At 32.9% G+C, this 21,461-nt stretch overlaps 1 protein-coding gene across 1 annotated transcript; it reads left to right on the top strand.

The window, feature by feature from the left end:
• The first annotated feature begins 7,999 nt into the window (after window positions 1-7,999).
• On the top strand, window positions 8,000-18,071 carry LOC122585759. The gene is made up of 8 exons (XM_043757916.1): window positions 8,000-8,300; window positions 8,480-11,418; window positions 11,513-11,671; window positions 11,768-11,947; window positions 12,513-12,707; window positions 14,537-14,635; window positions 14,772-15,401; window positions 17,456-18,071. The coding sequence occupies exons 2-8, from the start codon at window positions 8,494-8,496 to the stop codon at window positions 17,813-17,815; spliced, it is 4,548 nt and encodes a 1,515-aa protein (XP_043613851.1). The 5' UTR covers window positions 8,000-8,300; window positions 8,480-8,493; the 3' UTR covers window positions 17,816-18,071.
• Window positions 18,072-21,461: the final 3,390 nt, after the last annotated feature.

The raw sequence follows: 21,461 nt of genomic DNA, 5'->3' as shown, positions 1-21,461 counted from the left end.
AACTAATAAATATATACAAAAACTATACTAACATACCAATATTCTAACAAAACTAACAAAACTAATAAATATACAAAAACTATACTAAACATACCAATATTCTAACAAAACTAACCAATTAACAAAACTAACAAAACTAATAATAACATACCAATATAATAACAAACCTATTAAAATCCTATAAAGAACTAATAATTCTAACAAATTAACAAAACTGATATATGTACAAAAACTATACTAACATACCATGGAGGTCGAATTTTTTCACTTTTTGCAGCGAGGGTCGCTGCAAAAATTATATAAACAATTAATAATTCTAACAAATTAACAAAACTGATATATGTACAAAAACTATACTAACATACCATGGAGGTCGAATTTTTTCACTTTTTGCAGCGAGGGTCGCTGCAAAAATTATATAAACAACTAATAATTCTAACAAATTAACAAAACTGATATATGTACAAAAACTATACTAACATACCATGGAGGTCGAATTTTTTCACTTTTTGCAGCGAGGGTCGCTGCAAAAATTAGTAACGGTCTAGATAAAAAAAAATAATGGTTTGGATATTGGAAAAAACATAAAATACATACCAAAATTTGAAATGGCTTGAAAATTTGGGGGAAGACGACCGACCGGAATTTGGGGGAGGATAATCCCGACACTGGCGATACTGCGGTGGCGGTGGACGGCGGCGGCGGCTGGCGGTACTGCGCGGTGGTGGCTGGCGGTGGACGGTGGTGCCTGGCGGCGGTGGCGCTGGACGATGGTGGCTGGCGGCGGTAATGCAATAGATAGTGGAGGAAGAAAAGGCTGGCGGTACTGCACGGTGGTGGCTGCCGGTGGACGGTGGTGGCTGGCGGCGGTACTGCAATAGAAGGGTGGAGGAAGAAAAATTGTAAAAAATTTTTATATATTGAAGGGAGGAGGAAGTGTAAAGTGTAAATGATAGAATAGATGGAACGGTGGATCGGTTGTTAAAACGCGTCGGTTGTTAAAACGCGACCCTCGATGCAATAAGTGGAGTAACGGTCGGGTCAAACATTTAAAGCGGTGAGTGAAAAGCTGACGTGGCTAGGATTTTGCAGCGAGGGTCGCTGCAAAATGTCCCTGGTCAAATTACTAAAATACCTGGTCGAGATACGGGGCGCGATATTTAAAGATGAAAATGAGTAGGTAATGAATAGAAGATCTCGACTTATAATAATTAAATGTAGATCTTAGTGTAAAATTAATTAAATAGGTCGGCATAAGTAAATTATCTGTGTTGGTGCAAATTTTTGACACCATTGTTATATGAATTGAGTTTGGGCTAAAGTAAATGAACGTATCAAGATGATGTTAAGATTCAAGTACAATTATCATATAAACAATCACGAGTACGCAGCGGAAAGAATCATATGTAATAAGCAGCGGAAAGAATCATATGTAATAAGCAGCGGAAAGAATCATATGTAATATAATTAATTAACAAAGTAAAGAATTGAAAATATTTTACTTTCAAAATCTTTATATTCGTTTTTTGTTGAACAACACGTAAATCACATCATCGCTATCTGTATTCAATCTCCCAAACAAGCTTATCATATCTCATCAAAAATACTTATAAGAAAAATCTTCAGTTTAATTTCTAGATTGATTCCTCTACTTTGATTCATATGATAAAATTAATGATAAATATAATGAAAAAATCTAATAGATCCATGACTTTTTTCTTTTTCTTTTTAAAAATGTCTCAAACCCTCTATCCGGTGAATAGCAATGTCCGACCTATCTTCCAAGATTATTAAGCATTTAAGGTATCAATTTTCCTATTTCAATTAACGAGTTTTTGAGATTTCAAATTTTAGGGTTTTTATAAATTTTAATATTTTCTCGAATTTCCTTATTTAAATTAAAGTGTGTTTCAAAATTTATTTACAATGCATGAGTTGGTTTTAGTGTACTCGACTTTCGATTTGGGTATTTTTCCTTTGCTGCATCTTTCTTATTATCTATTACTTACGAGTGATTTTGATGATTCAACAATATAGTGAAACTTGATCTTTAATGATTCTATTGTTGCATGTCATAAAATGTTTTTAATATATATGTTTATTATATTTTCGTTTTTTTTTTTGAATTTTTTATAAAGGGGAGATTACTTTTGTTGACTGGGTTTTTTTTGCTTTGACAAGAACATGAAGATTGGTAAGGGTACTTTGGTTTGTTAATATAGCTATCCTTTCTACTGTATATTTTAATTACAGAATAATGATGGGTTATCAAGTTGGTAGGTATTCATGGGTTATCAACCGGAAGAAATTTATAATTTAATCTCATGTACTTGGAACATTTTGCGTTCTCTATTTTTTCCCTGGTCTCTTTTCCACATATTTGTATGATCAACCTAGCTCCTTGCTAGAAGTTCATATCAATAAAATCCTTTTTGAATGTTCAAAAAAAAAAATAAAGGTATTCATGGGTGCCTTTGCAGGAAATTATTGTTATATCATAATTGAGATATATAGTCTTCATCCATATTTATAATAGCATAGTAATTTGTCCTTTCTATTTTGGTTAGGGATTTAAAGCTTGCAAACGAGTTTGTTGTTATATTCGGTTTTCTTGAATATCAGGTATTTAATTATGGGTAAATGTCCATCTTCATTTCCGGAACATTAAACTCTGTAACTTTTTTATTTGTTTGCGTATTCTGGATAAATCTCATTATAATATATATTTTCTCTATTTGAAAAATGGGTCTATCAGTACCAGTCCATTGCAGAGTGTAAATCTCATTTTTGTATGTACACTAGCTCATGATATTCCCATATTTAGAGTAATTTCAAAGTACCTGGTATTTAGTTATTTGGGGAATGAAATCAGCTTACAACGAACTTCTACAGCTGCACACTTTCATTTGTGTGCTTCTTGCAACTTACACTGTTCCCTACTTTGTCATGTGGAAATTGCTGTTGTTTCTTTATGGCTTATGTCAAAGGATTAAACACTTAAATTTCCAAAGTACGTACCTTAGGATTCTGCTATGTCTTATTAGGTATGTATCATACTATTTTTGTACTTACTACAATATTGATAGAGAAAAATCAATTCATCACTTCTGTTAATGCAACCAATTTAGCAAAATTGGATATGTGAGGTATTCGTTCTTCATTAACTGCACCATATTCTTGATTAAGCTCTTCCCTTCTTTTGGCATTCGATAAAATTTCTAATGATGGTAATGTTTCTGAATTGTCAGGTTCCTACAATTAATCCGAGGTCTTACATGGAAATCTAAGATGTACTTTTAAACCATGTCAGAAGTCATAAAAGGTAAACACAAACTAATAGCGTATTACTTTACAAAGTAACCTAAGGCGTTAAGGTAATTGGCCTTCTTATGTTGTTTAAATCGACTTGTGACTTACTTTATTATTCCAATAACACCTAATATGTGATTTTCCATTGATTCACAGATGATACTATGTAGAAATTACATGAAGAAGCTAACACTCTTTATGGTAGTGTTTAACAATGCACAAGAAGCCCTTATAATGTTACAAATAGATTGCTTGGTAGTTCAACATTAATTTATATATCAACTCTACTAATAAAATATATTTAAATTCGTTAAACTTATTTATGGTCCTATAATATCTTACATATCTAGCTTCATACCAGACATTTCAAATCTATTATATTGGGCATACTAGCTACACACATTTACTTACTTTATGTTGCTTAATGGTAGATAAGCTTTTTCATACGCGTCTCAAATATTACCCTGACTGTTGCATTATATCCACCGACTTTTTTGTACGCGTCTCAAATTCAATGCCGACGCTTGAATGAAACACAATCGCCCCGCCAATCAGTTGTACTTATGAAAGTTGAGCTGATTTAGTGCAAGCGCACAAATCAATGATAACCCAATAACATTTTGTACATTTTCTAAAAAGGATTGTAATTGTCTTCTCTCTGTGGATATGAAAAACCTATCGTTACTTTAAGTTATCATTAAGTGGTTTATCTTTTGGATACCAAACTATGTAATTAGCTTTCGTTTATTATGTGCTTTTGTTTTTGAATAACAACTATTTGTTTCAGTTTGTAAATACAGCCATACAGGTTATTTAATCATGGTCTGCCTTCTATTTCTTTTTACAATAATAGTTGTGTTAAATACATCATATCATATACAAATCTATTAAATTTATACTTTCCTAATCCTGTTCGGGTATACACCCGGGTTAATTAGCTAGTATAATAATTAAATGTAGATCTTAGTGTAAAATTAATTAAATAGGTCGGCATAAGTAAATTATCTGTGTTGGTTCGAATTTTTGACACCATTATTATATGGATTGAGTTTGGGCTAAAGTAAATGAACGTATCAAGATGATGTTAAGATTCAAGCACAATTATCATATGTTTATCACGAGCATATGTATATCACAAGCACTCAGCGGAAAGAATCATATGTAATATAATTAATTAACAAAGTAAAGAATCGGATATGTACCTTTTAGCTTAGGTTCCAATAAATAATTAATATTATTTAGGGTTTAAAGTAAAACCCATCTACGATTGCACACACGACACGTCGAACAATACTCAAAGATTGCTGGATCTTTAATCACCAAAAGCCTAAAACTCGTAGTTTACTTTTATTGTTAGTTTTTATGGACACAATAAAGAAATAAATAATTTATTTATCCAATTCATTCAAAATCTTTTATCTCAAAAACTGTACATCGATAAATTATATGGGTATTCTTAAAAATTCATGCTCTTTTATCAAAGATGTCATTCGATATACTTTTGACAAATTGTTAAATCCGAGGATGGGGCCCGTACGACTAAGACATTTGACTATCATACTCTATGACATATCAACTCATATGACCTATCACACTTTATGACATATCACACTCTATGACCTAGCTATTACCCCCACCATCTCAGCGCCGCAACGCGCGAGTACTTACTCTCGTATATATATAGGTTATAAATATATCCTCAATAACTTAACCTTCAAGCAATATTATTTATAAATATAATTTGACTTGAATTAGGATTTAATTAATAATTACGTACATTTAATTATTAATTAATATTTTTATTTAATAATTAATAAATCCATATTTATTAACTAACAAATAATTTCATCTAACATATTTAGTTAATAACGTCCAATGTAATTTCTCTCCATTATGGTGATTATAAATATGTAGATACAATATGTACATATTACCAGATATTTAAGTGTCATCGTGTGTGACCTCATAGGCTTAAACATTTTCAGACATACATTTATTTAACGTGATAATATTCCAACAGATGAACCCGTAATCCGTCAATCCCAACATTACATTATGCCACCCTAAAGTAAAAAAATAAAATTAAAATAGATTGTTCTTAAAAACTTAATAATTAAAACAAATACTTAAATACTTTATAATATAGTTTAATATAATTTAGAAATGCAAGATGAGATTATATTCCTGAGTGATGTAATTACATTTTCTTCTCCCAATTCTAAGTGTTTACGCATATACAGTATTTTGTACTTTTTAATAATTATAACAGTAGGTCTATATGTTTACATTCATGATAATTATAAACATCTAAATAAAATAATTTGTATGTATGATCAAATTTCTAGGTTATTATATTAACCGACTCATAAGTAAGAAAAATAAATATGCTTTTTAAAAAGGAAAAAAAAAATAGATGTATATCCATATATCTATTATGTAAAAGTTATCATCAACTTCCTGTCACATCTTTTTATTAAGTAGTAAACTATATTATCCATATTGTTACACTTTTTAAATAGCTTTATCCATTTATGATCATTTAAGCCGTTTACTGCTTTGAAACCAGCCATAAGTTTTATAAGTAGCTTTGCAATACTTAAAATGAGACAAAACTCAAAATCTATAATCCCTTATACCCCTAATTACTTTTTCTTTTTCAACACTTTTTATATATATATTTTTTTTCTAATCCTAACTATGTATATATCCATCCTTAAAACATATCTTAAATCATAACCCTAAAACATCCCTAAAACACCAAACCATTGTCGTTAATTCCATCGCTGCGATTTAATGTACGCAAGTAATTTTATACGTTTCTTGCTGTTCAAAAAAACATTTATACGTTTCTTTGTTTATGTCGCCCTGATAAAATGGTATCCTAAGTTCTAATTTATAACAAAGATACACAATCTATCCTTTTATGGATATACTTTATACTTTACAAAGAATATATTTGTTTCATTCAAGATATGTGATTCTGCAATACTTTCTTTCTATACATTCTTAAGTACACATTGTACCCTTTCACTTACAAACTATTCTGACCCATACTTTACTTTTCTGCTTCCTTTCTTTTTGAGAAATTTTATAATCTTGTTTTATGTTTTGGCATTTTCACAAAAACACAAGCTATAAAACACTTTAATAGTTCAACCTATTTTACATTTTGCCATAACAATATAGTGTGGTGGGCAGGGGACAAAATTAGCTCTTTTACGATTTCGCAAAGTGATAGCATATCCTATAAACTATTTAGTAATGTAATATACGGAGTGGAGAGTTTTTTATTTCTTTTATTTTTAGTGGCAGATTTGGATTACTGACGAAATATCGAAGTATTATCGTGTTAATAGGGTACAACCCGATCATAACTCCACTAGCCAATAATTACAATACACTGATTAAAAAGGAAACTCAATAATTATGAGAAAATACCCTTGGTCAAATTTGAACACATGACTTTATCCTTAGTAAAAAACCATGCATAAGTCTAAACAAGAGACTAACAAGGTTTTACACCACCAAGATGCTACTAAGCTAGGTCTATTACTACGGTTAAATTATAATATCATCTTGACAAAAATTGATTCACAATTGTGACAAAAAATAATGTTAAAAGGGGGAATATTTTTGAAATAGAAAAAATGTTTTTGTGTATGTTAATTGTAAATAACATGTATTTAACTGAAATGTAAGCAACAAAATCTAAGTATCTCATTTTGAACACTTTTCATAGCCAACTTTTAAACTTTAAAGTATTAATTATACCTAACCTGTCTTTCACGAGGTACGGGGAGATAAAATGTAGACAATCTTACCCATTTATTGTTATCTTATTGTTTTCTAAAGGACTCCCGACCATTTCGCATGGAGCAAAAAATCAAACTCTTTACCATTGTCTCCAAAAACAAGGTTGTCCGCTTGATCCACATACCTACTTGTTCTTGTAGCTTGAAGGTGTTTTACCTAAACATTTTTGAACCTAATAAAATTTGTTAACTACTAGGCAATTTTGTAGCAGTTGAGAAGAAACAATATTGTTGTATAGCATTTCTTTGAAACAATTAGTCATCACCAAATGACCAAGTTATATGAGTCATGTTTCATTATAGAAATTCTGAAATTTAAACTCTGGTTTGTATAAATATCTTATAACGGCCAGATTAATGGCTAAACCGATAAAATAAACCAGGTTATGCTACTACATCTAAGTCAATAAACGACTCATCATTTTCTATATAAGCTAAATAAAAAAAAAACCTTTTCCGTATTAAAGAAAATAGTTTGGGACAAAAGTATCAAGTTTTAACTTAAGAGGATTAAACGAAAATCAGGTAAAAAGGCGATACCTAGGAGAGTAGGAGAAAAAGAAAAGAATAACAGTTTGGGGATATAATACTCGTAAGAATTATCATGTTACATTACAATTACAATAGTATAAAAATATAAATATAAATAAATAAAAATTTAATAGAATTAGTGAGAGAGACGTGAAGAAAAAGAGGGCCAAAAAGGTTTTTATTTTTCCCCGCCAGCTGTTCCGTTTCAGCAAAACCACCACTACTCACTATATACAAACTCTAATCTCTTCTTCCTTCTGTTTATGTATAAATATAAATAAATAATATCTGTCTGTATTGTATCTATATATATCTATATATATTCTGTGTGTGTGTTTATAAGTATATATTTTAGACACAGCCTCACACACACAGACAAAATCTAAAAAGCGAAACTAACAGAAAGTAATAAGAAAAAGAAAGAGAAAGAGAGATCTCCCGCCCCCAATCTCTCTTCTCTTTCGAATTAACACAATAATACTAACAATAATTTTAAAATTATAAAAATAATTAATAATAATAATAATTCTGCATTTTTCGTTTTGTCAAATTACGATAGTGCCGTTACGTCACTCGATCCGTTAGATTCTGATTCGGTTTATGTTCGATCTGGTTTTTCGCATCTGGATCATACCGAATCCGAATCCGGTATGTACAATTCGGATCTTTTTTTTTTTGTTTTAATTTAGCTGCATTTATTTAATTTATGATTTTTAGTTAATTTTGATGTGATTGAATTATGTAATTATGTGTAATTTAAGATCATAATTGTGTGTGAATTTTGTTTAAAATTTGTGTAATTTTTTGTTTAATTTATGATTTTGTAGAGATCAGTTTGATAATGACGGCTGGTAATGATTTAGTTAGTAATGAAGTTGTTATTAATAAGGTTGAGGATAGTTTGGATGTTAGTAATGTGAATGGGAATGGTGATTGTGATAGAGGTGGTGGGGACGGGAAGGACGAATCGGATGATTCGAGTTACGTTTTTGTGAGCGATGGAGGTGTTGATGTTGTGTCGAAATCTGATTCGGTTGAGGAAGTTGACTTATTTAAGAAGGAAGAGAATGGAGGGATTAGTGTTGGTGATCAGTTGGATTTGGAGACAAATGATGTTGAGAATGAGGTTAAGGATGTTACACAGGAAGCGTGTCTCGAGAATGGATCTGTTGTTAATGTGAATGAGTCGGCGGAGAGTAATGGTGTTGATCTGGATGTAAAAGGTCTTGTTGGGAAGGCTATACAGGAAGAAACGGTGGAGGATGGTAATGAGATCGCAGATGTGGAAGCTAAAACAGATGATCTTGTTTCTGCAGTTGGTTCAGATACAGAGTGTATTCGGGATCCAATAGAGGGTTCAGAGTCTCAAGACACAGTCAGTCAGTCGGTTTCTTTGCCTGATGTAACCAATACAACAGATGGTAATGAGATTCATGATGTGGATGATGCAGAGTGTATTCGGGATCCAGTAGAGCGTTCAGAGTCTCAAGACACAGTCAGTCAATCGGTTTCTTTGCCTGATGTTACCAATACAATAGATGGTAATGAGAATTATGATGTGGAAGCTAAAAGAGAAGATGTTGTTTCTGCAGTTGATTCTGATGCAGAGTGTATTCAGAATCCAGTAGAGAGTTCGGAGTCTCAGGTGACAATCAGTCAGTCTGTTTCTACACCTGATATAGTCAACGAAGTTGCTACCCCCATTCCAGTTGAGAATACAAATGGAGAAGTGATGGTCTTCGATGGGCCAGAGTCTGTTAGCGACATGGTTGAAGAAGCAGAATGTGAAGTTATAGCTGATGGGTCTGGTAAATTATTTGAAAATTTGGAATGTCAAGTGGCAGTCAATGGGTTAGTATCGTCTGGAAGTTCAATCAAGGAAAAAAGTGAAGTAACAGTCGACGAGTCTAGGAATCCATCTGATGATTTGGAATGTCAAGTAACAACTGACGGGCAGGAAGCTTCTGGAAGCTCAATGAAGGAAGAAGAAGCTCAAGTAACAGCTGACGAGCCAGAATCTTCTGGACGTTCAATGAAGGAGCAAGAAGCTCAAGTAACAGTTGATGAGTCTGGTAACCCATCTGAAGATCTGGAAAGCCAAGCTACAGCTGATGGGCTAAAATCTTGTGGCAGTGCAATCAAGGAACAAGATAGTGAAGTGTCAGTTGGCAATGTATTAGACAACCAAGAATGTCCGGTATCAGTTGATGAGTCAGAACCTACCGGTAACCCTACGGAGGAAGTGGATGATAGTTCCATAGTTATGGAATCAAATGGAAAGCCAGAAGAGGAACATGAGTTGTTAAGTAAGGCCTTAGAGGTCAATGTAGAACCTGAACTAAATCATGTTTGCAATGGGATGAGGTCCGGGCATGTAAACGAGTCCTTATCAGCTTCTCACCAATTTGAGGACAAGAAATTTGAAGGGGCATCTGCCACAGAATCTACAGAGTATCCAGACTCGGGAGCTGTGATGTCTGTGTACGCTGATGATCTGGCTAATAGGCAAGTCGTAAATTTTGATGGAACTTTGGAAAATGGAGAGATTCACATTTCTGGAACAGAGGCCGATGAAAGTGTACCATTACGGTTTGATGGTGAATTGGCAAAACCAGAAGAGAAGTTTGAGAAGCAAGCAGAAGAAAGTTCTGAAACTCTTGTCGAAGTTACAGAATCTGTAGAAATCATGGCGAACTCTGAAGAGCTGAAGGAGCAGGTCAAAAAGGAGGATGAGATTCAGCAATCTCAGATACTGGCTACGGACAATGTACAAGGATACTTGAATTTGGAGGATAAAACAGCAGAATCTGCAAATGAGGCTGAAGTACCATCAGAGACAGAAACTAACATTGAGCCCGTTTCACATGATAACACAAGGTCTCAATCTGAAGTCAGCAATTGCAGTGACAAACCTCAAGAAGGCTTCCAAACGGACGGAAGTGCTGAAATTGTTGTAACGAGTGATCCTGTGAAATCAGAATGCAATAATGAAGATTTGCTAGCTGAGAAGGACAATGATGCTCTTTCTAATCATGAAGACTTGACAGTAGTAGAAGAGAAGGTTCAAATTGTAGCTCATCTGGGTACAGAGAACGAATCTGCTGAAGACATGGGTTGTGGAACTGGAACTGAAACTGCTGATGTCCTTGACGATAACGAAAAAGAAACAGAAGATAAGGATGCTCCTGTTGAATTAGTAGCTGATCTGGTTAAAGAGAATTGTTCTGCTGATTCTGGAACTGAGATTGAAAATGTCGATGTCCCCGATGATCCCGAAAAAGAAACTCTAGCTACGGATGTTCCTGTTGCAGATCATTCCACATTAAGTTTCCCGGACACACCTGTAGCTGTTATCGAGTTTGGTTCAATTGGGCGTCACGAGACACTTCCCAGTATATGTAAGATTGATATGATTTCTTCATCTGATGCCCCAAATGGGGATGCCAAGTTTGCCTGCGGTAATGACAGTGGCATTCCTGAACAAAATGTCGATGGTTCACATGGAGATAGAAACAGCGACAAAATGTCTTGTCCAGAAGTGGAAGACATGGATGTCAGTGATGAGATTCCTACCTCTTCCGTAGATGGTTCTGTAAGCGATGCTGTACGAGACGAAGAAGTTGAGGTTCGAGCATATAACTTCTTGATCAGGATTCCTCGATTTGAGGATGAAAGTTTTAGGGAACAGATTATAGATGCACAGTTGCTAGTTAAGGAGAAGACAGACCTCAGAGATGCTATCCGAGATCAGATCATTAAAATAAGGGTGAGAAATCCTGAAATCATCGATTGCATATTTTAAATTTGAAATGAATTTAGAAGTTTTATTCATGCTTCTAGCTTGATGTTTCCTTCTACAGGATGTGTTGAGATCCCACAATGAGGCATATAAGGCAGCAAGATTGGAGGAGACCGCAGCAAGGCGGTTGGTTAAATTAAAGCGGCAGGAAATAGACTCTGTGCAGGATGAAATCAACAGGTTGAAGAATGCTATGTCTGTTGAAGATATTGATGGCAGGGTACGAGTCGTATCTTTTTCAATGCTGACCCAATTTTGATCATAACTTTTGTTGCATATTCTAGTATAGGATTCTGAATTTATTTTCTTAAAGCAGATGCTGAGTTTAGAGCATATGATACAACATGAAACATTGGTGTTAAAAGATGAAAAGCAATTCATTCGTGAAATTAAACAGCTTAAGGCTCTTCGGGATCAACTAGCTAAAAACATGGGAACCCCGGAGGAAGTTCGCCAGGCTATAGACAAGAAAGATGAAAATGAGGAGCTTATGAAGGTAGGTGTATCTCTTTCTATAGTTCTGCAATCAATAGTTATTATGTGGTGCAGAACAATTACACTACAATCAGTTTGCTGCTTTATTTAAAGTTTGTGATATAAGTGTACGGTGTAAATAGCCAAAATTTCATCAAACTTATATATTTTTTGTGCAATGGAGAGAGTATGATTGTTAAGCTTATGATCATGTTTATATTGAAGGAATTGGGAGTTTCATATAATCATATTTGCTTGACCAAATTAAGAAGTTTTTTTTCTCTTGGATTCCATCAGATTTGTTACATAAAAGAAATGATCATTCCTTACCAATGTGGATGCAAATGATCAGATATAAGAATTTTTGGCTAACGGAATACAAAACATGTTGTATTCCAATTCTCTATAGTATGAATATCTGAGACCACCCACCCCTTCAAAAGTTTATCTTCTAAAGCACAGTCAACCTTAACTGATTTTTTTTATCATTATTTACATTCATTATTTTGTGGCTTAACATATATTTATTATCTTATTAGTCTGAACTATTGGATCTCAATCATTTATTTAGTTTTTATTATATATAGACTTTAAGGAAGGAACTGGACTCCTTAAAAAGTAAGGTGTCAAAAGCAGAAGCTGTTGTCAATGCAGTGGGGAAAAAGTACGATGAGGATAGTAGAAGGGAAAGAGAACTGCAAGCTCAGTTCAGAGCTGCGGATGACGTTCGCCAAAAGGCGTATGCTCACTTAAATAGTTTGAAGAGACTAGCATATGACAAGGTTTGTTGCGAATTTTTTCATCATATAGATCTGCAGTGAACAATGATACATTTTCAAGTCTCCTAATTTTGTAGTCATGGGTGTCATTCTGTCTCTAAATAGTTCTTATATATGGAATAATCACATTATTAGGGACCTAAACATTTGTAATGATTTGAATTATGCATTGGCAAACCTTCTTAAACAGCTTTTGGATACCATATTTAGAGCTGTTTGTATTGGCTTGCTTAAATTCTTATTCTTTGGAGTTATACTATTAGATGGCTACTATAGGCTGACTTTTTAATATGTTATATAAGAATGCATAAGTGCATAACTAAATGGATGTACATTTTAATTAGTAAAGCATGTAATACTATGTGAATTTGTATTTAATGTATTCGACCACACAATTGATCCGTGGATGAATATACCTTTTTGCATAGCGGTAAATCTGTTTTACGAGTAAATGGATAGGATCTCCATAAGTAGAGGCAGTAAAATGAATTTACTCATTTAGAGTAGAGACACACACATATACAGTTGTAGAATAGCGTGTCGCCTATTTTATGTCACATCTAATCATATTTTTTATAGTTTGCATAGTAATTTCGCAAAATATACAATGGAAATAAGATTGACTTGAACCTAAAACTACCTAGATCTTATTATTTGTTGAAAACACGTGCTTTCAACATTTGAATAGATGGTGGAGCATATAAAATATTTGTTGTAAATTTGTAATCTTGGGTAGATGAACCACTTACTTCTACTATTGACAAGAGGAAATTATTCATAGTGTTGTGAAGAATATAAATTTTATTCATATTGTGATATCTTGTAGTTGGATGATATCTTGTAAAACACATCGAAGGAATCCAGTTGGTTCTTATATAATCACTACAGAAACTAGTAGAATTTTTGATGGTCTCATAAGCTGGATGTAAGGAGCATGGTTGGTGACCTATGTCGTTCGTTTGCCATTAATATCTGATATTGATTGCATTATTATCTTGTTTTCTTTTTGTATAAAAATGCTGTTGCATTTCAATGGGCTTTTATCAAGGACTATATACATATCTTTCCTGCCATGCTGTCGTATGTGTCAACCACAAAACCCCTTTGATTTTTTCTGATAAAGACTTGTTTCTCTTTGAATCAGTTATTGAATAACTTGGTTTATATGAAAGATAGTTTTTTTTTTTTCAAGTTTATAACTGTTATATTTCAAAGGTATTATCAATCTATATTGATATTATCGGACTTTTTTAAGCAACATGGTCTTGAGAACTTCGATTACAACTATACCTTAGAGGATGTTGTAAATTTCGTTATCTATCCCGGGGTCATAAAAAGCATATAAGGGGTTGAGTTTAGAAGTTGGTTGTTATTCCCATTCCACCCTGCTATCAATCCCTTACCAATATTAAGACCCGATTGGAAATAAATGCCACCTAAACCTTTGTAAAGATTGCCAATGGATAGAGTTATATTTTTTTCACAGCGGCTTGTGATGTTTACTCCATAAACATTAATATGCTGTGATAGATATTCTCGAATAATGGTTATGAGCATGTATGATCACATTCAAGTTTGTTACATTTTGAAAATATTGTAAGCTTGCAATAAGACTTAACATAAATTATAGATAATGCTTACTCACGCACCATAATTATAGACACTGCTTACGCATGCATGTGATTGTGAGGAGATATGATTACTATTTTTGCATTTAATGTGCCTTAACAGATCTCTTAATTTGTTACATTTAGATATTAGAAATTCTTATTAATACAAAACCAAGTGCTCAGAATTATGAAAATAATGAATTTTGGCTACTTATTATGCAGAACAAAAATTTTCGTCTGTATAAGGAAGATTTATCTGCAGCAAGGAAGTTTAAATCGCGTGGAGATAAAGATGCACTTCATCGTTTGTGCGCAAATCAGGTTGCTTAAGTAATAAATTTATATTGCAGACTTTGCTATATAAATTAATTAATGACACGAGTTATTGTTTCCCGGAAATAAGGATACATACGTAAGCAGATATTAAATTTTAGGATTAATACGTCATTTTCTGTAGGTGGAGGCATTTATGGAACGGTGGAACAACAATGATGAATTCAGACAAGAGTACGTCAGCAGGTGCAATATGAATGCAGCCAGAAGACAACGGGCATTGGGTGGAGGATCACTTGTTCCTGATGATGGGTCACCTATGTTGCCCATTAAAGTAAATGAAAAAGTTGATAATAGTCTGATTTCTACTCCAAGTCAAATGACGTCTGTGTCGGGAGTTTCAGCTGTTGGACAAGGCAATATTGTTTCATCAACCGAAAGTAAGCATGCAGAAATTAATAATAAGTCTATTGAAAATGTATCAAGCCAAAAGAACCAAGATTTGAAAACCAAAGCTCCTGCAAAATCTTCTTTAGTAAGTGACGTGGCATCAATTAACGGTTTCCCAGTGGTCAATAAGTCAATAGACGATAAAAAGGAGGAAGAAAGTACACTGACAAAAGTGGAAATTGAGTTGGCCCAGAAGGCTGAAGAATTGAAAAATGAAGAAATTGCAGCCCAGTTGAAAGAGCAACGCCGATTAGAAGAGAAGGCCAAGGCGGCCGAGGCTTTAGAGAGGAAAAAACGAAATGCTGAAAAGGCCCAAATGAGGGCTGAGCTGCGGGCACGCAAGGAAGCCGAACAGAAAGAGAAGGTACATTTGACTTATTTTGGTTTCTTTTAACATTGCATTTTCCTTTTTTATGCGGGTATACATAAAAAATCATTTTCCCATTAGGCATGTAAATAGTATTATGTTTAATCTAATAATACCCATATCTATCGAGTCATTCAAGGATATCAAGGTGTGTAATAGCAAAAGGTTTTTGTGCGTAGGCCTAAGTTTGTCTTTGGACAATTTGCGTTGACTTTATGTCCATAATGTCAATAATAATAAAACTGACGTCGTAAAAGTTGATTGGTTTCATTGTCACTCTTTCCTTTTTAACATGATCGACAACTTTTTGTAATGTTAGTGTGATTAAATGATGGCAAAACAAGTCAGCTTTCACGTCATGTATCTTATAAAATTATAACTCTTTTCAAAAAAATCAATTTTCATTGTTACAGTTTATCTGTTTATGCAAAAAACTTAGAATAACTGTTGCAGAATGTTTTTACAAATAGACTCGATATATTTTTAAAAAAAAAGACAGAAATGAGAAGATCAAAGGAAATAGAGGCGTGGTGGTAAGTGTGCAAGGTAGGGGAATGGGTGGGTGGGGGGGGGGGGGGGGGGGGGGCTAAGGGCTAGGAAAAAAGATCTGTTTTATGCGTGATATATTAGTATGGTTATGGGTTAGATTATGATTTTTTGACTAAGGAGTCACATCATGATCCATGTAGTTGGGTTGGGTAGTTTGATCATTTGTCTATCTGATCAAAGTCTTACCATTGACATGACTACGGGTAGAAAAAAGATTCTACTTGGGGTATATGTCAAATGGTATTTGGTAGTGAATTGATGTGCATTCTGGTTAAAGTTTGATAATTATTTGACTAGATGCATTTATGGTTCAACCAAAGGATCTAGTTACTAATTTGGAAATAGTATTTCTGCTTTCTAGCACTTTTACATAGATTCGTACAAAGTGTATATAAGTTGATAGCTGATAGGCTAAGTAGAGTGAAAAACTCTGCTTAATGATATGCCATGACACATAGATTTGGCATTATCAAATTAGGCAAGCATGAATCATTTGTCTCGTCAGTTTAGATCCTGGTAGTATTATGAGGATTAAAGTTCAAGTTCTGCATTTGGTTTTGTTTGGGGTATTGGGCAAATATTTTCTTGGAATAATTTTTTGCTTTGTACAATATTTTGGTAACATACATATAGTGTTGTACAAATGTTCCTTTTCCAGTGTCTTGCTGCTGCTTTTAAGTTAGGAATAGGTACTAGGAAAGGCATATAGTAATGGATGATGTATGTGGAGGCCCCTTGAGTATACAACTTTTTTTGGTTAAGGCCAACTATATACATTTCCCGTCTATGTATGTTATGTCGTTTATACCGATTAGGACCAAATACTTGCCGAAAGATAAAAATTACTCGAGTGTTTTCAAAAACCAACAAGTTTAACATATTACATGATAGATGATATAAGATGCATACTTGGATGGCCTATATGAAAGTTTTAATTGATAGGCGACATTGGTTAGAATAGTTGAAGTTTGGGTGGCCTCTGCATAACTATTGCTTATTGAGTTATTGTTACCATGAACACAAGGAAGGGGGTTGCTCACACAAACAGGTGTAATAGATGATGGTCCTTTTAGTATATCCATTGAGTGGGGTTTGTTCATACCGATGGTGGTAAGATGTGGGTAGGTTAAAGGGCCAAAATAGGTGGTGGTTGTATACATTTTGATATGTTTGGTCCATGCTTATGTGAACACTTCTTGTCCAATTTATGATTCTTTTGTAGACAATTTTACCTAATTTGCCAATCAAATATGGTTGCTAAAATGATATTGTTATAGTAGTAATTTAATTTTTGAATAAGACATTTATGAAGTTTACGCATTTAAAAGTACAATGAACAGCTATCGACTCATTTGAGCTGTTTTCCTTTAAGCTTTTTTGTTTGTTGTTTATATGTTCTGCCATAATCGTTATAAACAAGATACTAAGTAGATATGCATATTTGGTGATAAATCATACAGTATTAGTTTAGCAGTATGTTAATAGTATTGATCTAAATGCAGGAAAAGGAAAAGCGTCTGAGAAAGAAGGAAAAGAAGAAGGCAGGTGATGGAAGCATCAATGGAGAGGAACCTGCCAGCTCAGAAAGTTCAAATGAGGCTACAACTAAGGAGATCGAAACCTTAGTTAAGGAGAATGCAAAGAAAAAGACGCAAAAGCCTCCAGCTCATTTCTTCTCAAAGCAGCTGAAGCCAAAGCCCATCCCTCCACCCATTATAAACAGAAACAAGAAGCGGTGGCAGATGTGGGGGAACGTGGCGCTTGCAGTTGTTGCCACCATTGCCGCCATTGCTTTGTTATATGTGCTTAGCACCGGTCGTCTTCTTGATTTTCGGGTCCCTAAGGCCAAGGGTGCCTTCTAAATTCTTCCCGTAGCTTGCGCTGGTTTGTTTACAAAAATATAGAGAAGAACTATTATTTCTTGGATTGAGTTTTGGTTTTTTAATCATTGATAGATATATGCGTTAAAGAGTTATAATAAGGTTTGGGCTTTTTTTTTTTGTTTGGTTTAAGAATAGGTTTTGAGTCAAATTATAGACTTTTAGTTTGTAACATGGTTCAGTTGGAAATTATACGAGAACCTTTAATATATATTAATAAGCCTTAAGTTTATTCATATATTCATTTCTGGTTATGGCAGTCGGTATTTCATTTGCTTATTTTTATGCATTTTAAGATCGCACGAGCACTTGAATACTAGAACATAGCTTCTGATTTTATTACTGAATGTTGCGAGGCATATGGAAACTTTTTATTCGCCAGAAAGGCTTACATAAAAATATAAAATAATTAAAGTAGTATATGTTGGGACATACGAATTATGTGGTTTTTTGATAGTGTTTGTACAGGTGAATGAAATTTTGAAGCAGTAAGTTGTAAAAGAAGACATCGAGACATGAAAAGGGAAAGCAATAACTTGGGAAATCCGAAAGGGGACATCATAAATTCATAATGAATGATACCAAATGGAAGGAAGGATATGAGTTTGCAAAAGATTGGTATATAGGATTGAGATTCCCTAATAGATCCTAACAAATAAAGGGTCAAGATTCAAAGATAAATTTTGAATTTTGACCTTTGATTTGAATCTAAAGTCAAGATGTTTCCAACTTTATCAATAAAGTTGAAAGCAACTTTAGGGGATCTCAATACTGATATGTAACTGATTTTTTTTATTTTTTATTTTTAAAAAACTTTGAACAGCAAAGGTGGATTTTATTATTCAAACACAACTAGCAAAGAGCTAGTCAAAGATAAACATACAAGATAATCATACAAAATGTAGATACAGGTTAGGACAATTTTGGTCTATTACACCGATTAGTCCAATCAAGCTTCATCTTATTTGTTTTTGTTCTAATCCACAAATATGTCAAACATTGTATCTTTTCAAAGATTGTCGAGCAGAGATGTTGAGTTTGTTGTGCACCACCTTGTTTCTAGCTTGCCTTATACTCCATCTTGAAACCAATATAATGACATTTATCATTTTTTTTGTCTTATATCTCCCACTAGATTGTTGAGTTAATTATGCACATTATGAACCTGAAAAGCAAAAATTGGTCTGATCTTACACCACAATCCAATTTTTCTCCAAATCTCCAAAGCAGTTGGACAGGCCGTAAGTAGATGCTCGATATTTTCATTCTGCTCTTTACACCAAACACACACCTCATAAGAGATTGATATCCCCTCTTGTGTAGTTGATTGGACGTGGGGAGTCTATGATGTTGCTTGACCCCTGTGAACAAACAACACTGAACAACACGTTCGTAATGGTTGTACAGTTGATACGATTCATATATACTATGCTTATATATGCATAGCATATCCACCACAAAATTGTATACCGTATAGTATTCTAATTGTATTTGCTGTGTATGACCAAAAGTTATATACGGCAAACAATTAATACTAATTTGATTTTTTAGAATCCGTAGATAACGAAACAAAGAATTTACATAATTTGCATTCATTGATCTGTTTTGAACAGACTTTTCACATATAATGATAGATAACGAAACAAAGAATTTACATATAATTGGGCTCACACACTTTTCACATAATCTCACTTCATAACAATTTACAACAATGATCTCAAATCTCAATAATGCACATTGACAAAAAAGTACTAAACTTGAGCAATAATATTATATTCATTTGTTATTTAATGAAGTGCATCGTTTTAAACAAGTCGTTGACCCGTAGAAGTTAAAGTTGGATAAGTTACACAGGGCAACCATGATGGGTTGCTATCAGCGCTTGACATATAAAAATGAAAAAAAATATATTTTAATAAATACTCAAACAACGTCACTATCCGAAAACTTCATGGCATTATTCATGTCACATTTACATTTTTTTAACATTGTTTAAAATATTTTCAAGGGTACATAAAAGGTATAACTGTATATGATCATACTACATTTTTCAATTTTTTTGAAAACGGTCCTTATCTATCAAGTTTCTGTTTACAAAAGTCTAAGTCACAACAACGTAGAAAAACGGTATGGTTATGATCATTCTACATCTTTCAATTGCACGAATAAGAAATACGAGTATATACTTTCACCATATATATAGAATATACAGTTAAGGTCTTGGATATTATAGAAATAAGGGATCTTGATTGATATAAATATAGCTAATCCAAAGGACAACGATGATAATTTGATAGTCAATATGGTTAAATAGCTGACTCTCAATTATTGAGGTTTCTTTGACTAAATGAATTGCACATAGTTGACAAATTGATTTTGGTGTCTTCAGCCGAGCAAAAAAAAAAGGAAAATACAGAAAATTATTTAAGTTGTTATCAAACTTTATCTTCAGCTTTCTTCTAAACCTTCACTAAAATGAGAAATATTGAGTGATCACGTACTAATATGTCACAAATTCAGAAAATTGGTACTAACATGACTAATAAACTTTCAGACCGAGTTGACGATTTGTCATTTTAATAGAACGTTAAAATAAATTCACAAATTTTTTAAAAACTAATTTTTACAAACACAATTTTCACCAATCAAATCATTTCCATGTATTATCTCTTTTCTTTCTCCCTCTTGTTTAGTTAAATCACCTCACATGCCATTATGCCAAAAATTAGTTTGTAAAATGTTTGCACTCTAGCATAGCTCAAATAAAATAAAATAAATATATGAAGTACATTAACTATTTATATTATTTTATTTTGAACGTTAAGTACATTAACTAATTAAACAAATATATTGTACATGTACTTGTAAATAGAATGATGATAACTAACCCCCGTCATTTTCTGATAAATTAACAAAACCCAACCAGGGCCAAATTCCTTTAATGGTATCGAATATGTGTATTCAATTGGGAACATTAATAATTTAATATAAAGTTTATAAACATGAATAGTTTTGGAAAGTCGTAAGCCTTAAGTTTTGTTTTCTGAATGGTTTTGAAATTGTGAGACAAAAGTATTATTATCAAAAAAAGATTTTAACATGTTATTGTCAATATAAAATATTAGTTAAATAACACTTTTAATATCATTTGTAGTTAGAAATATTCTCTAAAAAAAGAACATAATTCGTTTAAACCATCAAACTAATTAATCATATCATAACAAAACTGGCTTTGAATGGTTTGGTTAATTTGTTCGCTGTCTTCAGTATAGATAGATAATTTTTGGTTTAGTTTAGTTAGATAACTAGTTTTTTAACTCACGCGTTGCTGCGGGATCCGCTTTTACACGACAATATTTTAGACCCGGATTTATGTCAAATATTTAAACCGAAATTTAAAAAATACAACTAAACATAAAACAATAACAATAAAAAAATGTAAAATATTAATTATAAGATATATAAAAATATAAACAATAATTATATTAATGTTTTAAATGTTACATGAATGTATTATATATAAAAAGACGGATGAAAATATAAAAAGTCAAATGTTTAAAGGTAGAACCGTAACTGTGTAAAAGTTGTTTGATAAAAATATGAGAACCCAAATTTAAGTGTCAAGAAA

The sequence above is a fragment of the Erigeron canadensis genome, chromosome 1 (assembly GCF_010389155.1).
Source record: "Erigeron canadensis isolate Cc75 chromosome 1, C_canadensis_v1, whole genome shotgun sequence".
NCBI lineage: Eukaryota > Viridiplantae > Streptophyta > Magnoliopsida > Asterales > Asteraceae > Erigeron > Erigeron canadensis.
The sequence above is the reverse complement of the archived record's forward strand: the minus strand, read 5'-3'. Positions and strand labels throughout refer to the sequence as shown.